Below are 5,470 nucleotides of genomic sequence, written 5' to 3'. Positions count from 1 at the left end.
GGCAAATAGGTAGAAAATAAAACAGAATAATATTTTTTAAAATTAAAATAAAAATTAGCAAAAAAAAAACAAACAACAACAAATGTAAGTATGCTCAAAGCACTTTACAACTGGTCCCAAGCCAACAGGAAAACTTAACTTGTAGGACGAAGACATGACACCACTGAAGCATTATTACAATTTTTTTTTTTTTTTGACAAAGACAATGTCGATTCTGACCAGGTCCTCATTTACACCTGGGTTACATTTGGTAAATGTACTTTACAAAGCATGCGATGCTCATAGAATGTCTGACATCATGAGGACTTCTCGATTTAACTCATTCAATCCTAGAGATTTTTGCTACTTTTCAAAATTGGAAAAATGTATTAAAAATGAGCATGTACATAGATAGTTTTATTTAACTACCATTAACATGTAAAATCTAAAAACATTAGCTTTAGCATTAGCATTAACATGACACTACGCCTATAATTTGTCTCAGAAAAATGTAATAAATAGGCATGGGGTAAAAGTAACCCGGGTAAACAACAGATATAGTCGGTGTTAGGGTTGAGTGAGTTAAGACATGTAAAGAAAAGGCTAACATTATTCGGTTTACATCAGCTTTTAGAGTAAGAAGGGAAGGATAACTTGCATTAAATCTTTCAGCGCTGAAGTTATATTCGCATTTCTGTCACAAAATGGCTGACACCTGATTGAGGCAGCGTGGGAATGACAAGCTATGACAAAGCGACATTCGAATTCGGCGCAAAATCTCAATTAAAATACCCCCCTAGGGACCAATCAAACGGTCTGATGAAAGAAATGATACCATTGGTTCCATTTATAGTACTTTTGTAGAAAGTAGGAATGGATTCCATTATCATTCTTGTCCTTCAAGACCGGCCGCACTATGTGGCCATTGGCCAGTAGAACAGATTCTCCTCTGGCCGCACAGTGCAGCCAGGTACACATTTTACACCTGAGTATGGCTCGAACCCAGGACCTTCCGATCCGAAAGCGAGTGTCAAACCACTAGACCACATAGCTGCAAATAGATACAGTTTCCCCACTCTCCAGAAAAGTTAGCTAGGGTATCACTGATAGTTTATCATCTCTACCACTCTAAAAGTGGGGGTTAGAGAAGTAAACATGGAACTTAAACTTAAAGATCTGAACAAGTGTGTATGAAAGATGCCAGACAAAGCAAGAAAGAGAAGCACAAGAAAAAAAAATCATCCAAAAAAAATCAGTTGAATGTAATGTTAGCACGTCTGACCGATAATCAGAAGGTCTGAGATTCGATTCAACCGTTGAAGTCGACTGATTTTTTTTTTCTTATATTTTTCTTTCTTGCTTTGTTTGGCACCGTTCATGCACACTTGTTCAGATCTTTATCTTACACCGGTGCCTGCTCCTTAATTTCTTAATTTGGCTTAAACTTTTAAGGCAATCGTTACAAAATGTTCCTCCATTTTCACCTCTCGTCACCATCAGGACTGACACATGTACTGACCTTCCATGATTAAATCTCCCAGGGAAATGCGTTTCCTGTCAATAAGAATTTCACTGAGAACCGTGTTGACGTCGGTGGGTTTGAGGTCCACGGCTGGTGAGATGCCTCTCCGATATCCTTGAGGGATGCCTGGGTGGGGGGTGAAAAAGATAGAGATTATTAAAATTACTCCCTCCAATAGGGAAGAAAAGTTGTGACGTCACACCCTCCACTCTTTTGGTTACTAAATCCTTGGTAGTGTGTCTGTAACCAGTCCTTCCGAGTATTAATAATAATGAATAGGTTACATAAAGGTGGAATGACTATTTCAGTAGCAGGATGTAAAAAAGACAGATTCTTAGGATTACGGGACGTAAAAGAGCGAGGATGGATGACCTTTATTGACGACCAGCAGCATATAGACTAGAAAATAAGATGCCATCACTCTGACACCAGAAGATGAATTACACAATGTATGTATCCAGTCATCTGGAAGAGTGGTTTTACACTTCCTATGAAATAGGAACCGTTTTTTTGACATCACACTTTTCTTCCCTACTGCTCTAGAACACTCAATCTACAAGTTCGAATCTCACTTCTATCCTCCATAAAAAAATTGAAGGGCTACGGGGGCAGAGTCTTCTCCTAGTTCGGTCCTTCAAGCTGGAGTTCTCTCCCTGAAGCTTTGAGACTGTCTGATAGCTTTGACACATTTCAGAAATGCCTCAAAACTTTCCTTTTTGAATAAATGTAAATGTTGCTGTCGAAACGCAAATGCGAAGACATAAAAAACAATGTGAAATTGAATGTTACTTTCTATACTGCATTACACAGTTCCTCCCCGCCTCTCCTCTTTTGACTTAATTAATTGCGCACCTTTTATAAATATCAATTGTTCTATTTTAATTCGTGCTTCCTTACAAAGGAGCATACTTTTTCCTGCCCATCAATGTTTTTGTTTATTCATCGTAACAACGCCACTACCACATTATCTCATTCGTCTGTAGTGTTTCATTCATCCTGTTTTGTTGATAAAGTGGAAACCCGAAATGTCAATTTTATCTGTTTTCGTATATTAAATTGAATCTTACATTCAATTTCACATTGTTATTTATTCCTCCTTTAATAAATACCTTTGGTGAACAACTATCAGTTGATTTTAAATATCTCTTGTCCATCTTAATCTGCCATTTGCTTATTGAGCTTTGAGCTATTTTTATATATAGCACAATATCAACTTGTTATGCTTAAAGCACTTTACAGGAGGTCCCAAGCCAATAGCATAACGCAACATGTAGGATGGGACAAGAAGACACCTGTTAGGCTATATTATAATTTTTTTCAGACAAATACAATGATGTTAATGGTCTGGTACTCATTTTAACCAGAGTACGGTGAGAGGATGTGAATAAAGAGCCTTCTCCAAGGACTCAACTATGTGCCGCTCAGAAATAGGGGAATCGAACCCAGGACCTTCTAATACGAAGGTGAGTGTCAAACCAATAGACCACACAGCCATTCAAAGATAAAGAGTAAGTCAAAGAGAAGAGTATTGATGACGTTCTGATGAAAGAAATGATACCATTGGTTCTATTTATAGTACTTTTGTAGAAAGTAGGATTGGATTACATTATCATTCTGGCCCTTCAAGACTGGCCCCACGATGCGGCCATTGGCCAGTGGAACAGATTCTGCTCTGGCCGCACAGTGCAGCCAATGGGCCTGAAAGAGTTAAAATGGGAGTTTATTACAATGTAAGTCAAAGAGAAGAGTATGGATGGACGACTTACCGGCACCGCTGACATTGTTGGGTGTGTCTGGACGTAGGAAGGTTTGACACTGTGCTGTCAATGCCTGGGAGCTACCACTGTCACTGTGAAGGGTAGGGGTGGGGTGGGGGATGGGATGGTGTCAACATCGTTATCAACAACAATATTATCATCCTTATACGCAGCTTAATTATCAACATAAACATCAACATATTAATCATCATTATTACCATCATTATTTATGTCCTGATCTTCCAACATAACGAAAAAAGAAATTTTAAAAATAACCCCCAAAAAAGTGTACAACCAAAATATCTAGTTAAATAAAATAAAAATAAATAATAAAATTTCCTTCATTCATCCCCAAGGGAAATTTGTCTTTAGTGTCTATTCCAAGGCAAGACTGGAATAACCCAGGCGTTAGTCCCAGTGCAGTGCGCAATGTGAGCTAGCTGTGGATATATCATAGGGTTGGGGGTTGGCAAATATAAAACATTATAAAATTGTTTTGTACAGATTGATAGACTCGCTTTCGGATCGGAAGGTCCTAGGTTCGAGCCTCATCCAGCGCATAGTTGAATTCTTGGAAAAGGCTCTTTACTCACATTCTCTCACCGTACTCAGGTGTAAATTGAGTACCTGGCCTGTAACAGCATTGTCTCTGTCAAAAAAAAAAAAATTGTAATATGGCCTAGCAGATGTAATGTCTCATTATTCATGTTAGGGGTTGCTGTTGGTCAGGGACCAATTGCAAAGGGCCTTGAGCACGTTTAGTGGATGTTGCACTAGATAAAAGCTCAGGATTTCTTTTTTATTCCAAGAGAATGCTGGAATATCCCAGGTGATCAGCCACAGCGCAATGCCACAAAGTGAGTAGGGGAATGTGACTTGCTCAGGGCAGACAGCCCTGTTGAAACAAACAATCATATCGCAGAGTCAAACAATAATCCTAACCCTTCAAACCGCTACCATATAAAAATATTTATTTCATTTCATTTATCGTTTTAAAAAGGGAAAAACATCGACCAGATTTTGCCTTCTGGTGAATTGAACACTCTCAGCCTTATTTCACTCACTATCCATTCATTTTCTTGGAATATCGTTCATTGCCACTTCTCTGTGATTTGATATAGAAACCGGCCACGGCCAGGGCCACTAGAATGATGATGGCACAGGATGAGGCAACAGCAGCGTAGAAGATGTGTGTAGACGTGTTACTGTCTTCATCGCCTGGGGATGTGTCCGAAAATAAAGAAAATTAAACATTTAAATCAACATATTTTATTATGTTTTAAAAAAATATATACATATTAAAAAAAAAAATTAAATTAAAATTCCATTTATTCATCCCATAGGGGAAATTTGTCTTATGGTCTATTCCAAGGGAAGACTGGAATAACCCTGGTGCAGTGCAGCGCTTCAAAGTGAGCTAGGGAAAGATGATTTGCTCAAGGCTACACAACAAGGCGGGTAGTTGAACTCGGTACCTTTTGGGTACGAGGCAAAGACCAAACCACTGAGTCACACTATCCCCTTGTTCAAGGATGCCAAATGATTTTTGAAAAAAAGAAAATCCTGAAAATAATCACAGAATCACATCTCATCTAAAACGACCTTTTGAAATGAACAAACCAAAACCATTTGCTGTTTTAATCCTGCCCCTTTCTTTCCTTTGCAAGTGTATGCTGCCTTTGTTGCTTTGTTTCAACTCCAATAATAACATTTCTGTCTGGAGAACAAGGACCTTCAGTGATCTTCTTCTGGGAGACAGGAATAGCTGCTGAGCTGTCGTTTGAGGTGTGACCCCCCCTCTTCCCCCAGAAAATCCTGGCATTTGGCATCCCTGATTGTTGTCATCAAGTCTACAACTGGGCCTGTGATATCCTGTGTGGCTTTGTTGTCTTGAGGGGGTCCCGATAGATCAGTTGGTAGTGTACTTGCTTCACACGCCAAGGGACCGAGATTGATCCCGGGTGCTTTTGAGATCAATTCCTGACCCCTTGTCCACTGAGCAGTGGTTGGGTAGCTCAGTCTGTTAGATTTGGTGGAAAGTGCTTTGTGATAGCAAGCAATTGCTATATTGTCTGTTTCATGCTATAGAAACTGGGATAAACTCCGGCTCCATGAGCCTAATGGGTCTGAAGACTACTGTTGTGGTATAGTGGTACGATATCCGTTGTCTAATTCATAGTTTGTAGGTCTCTGGTTTGAGTCCTGCTGTAGG

General features: G+C 39.3%; 2 protein-coding genes across 2 annotated transcripts in view; one reads left to right on the top strand and one right to left on the bottom strand.

The window, feature by feature from the left end:
* The window catches only part of LOC144956069 (tyrosine-protein kinase RYK-like), a 165,245-nt gene that overhangs the window by 62,017 nt on the left and 97,758 nt on the right, over positions 1-5,470 (top strand). The window lies entirely within an intron of this gene.
* The window catches only part of LOC144955918 (uncharacterized), an 18,292-nt gene continuing 14,297 nt past the window's right edge, over positions 1,476-5,470 (bottom strand). The window contains exons 5-7 of the mRNA XM_078886179.1: positions 4,323-4,476; positions 3,268-3,350; positions 1,476-1,627 (exon numbers count right to left, since the gene is read on the bottom strand). Coding sequence (XP_078742305.1) covers positions 1,476-1,627; positions 3,268-3,350; positions 4,323-4,476 — 389 coding nt within the window. The remainder of the gene's footprint in view (positions 1,628-3,267; positions 3,351-4,322; positions 4,477-5,470) is intronic.

This window comes from Berghia stephanieae, chromosome 10 (assembly GCF_034508935.2).
Source record: "Berghia stephanieae isolate SIO BIC M18660-M18661 chromosome 10, UCSD_Bste_1.3, whole genome shotgun sequence".
NCBI classification, from domain to species: Eukaryota; Metazoa; Mollusca; class Gastropoda; order Nudibranchia; family Aeolidiidae; genus Berghia; species Berghia stephanieae.
The sequence above is the reverse complement of the archived record's forward strand: the minus strand, read 5'-3'. Positions and strand labels throughout refer to the sequence as shown.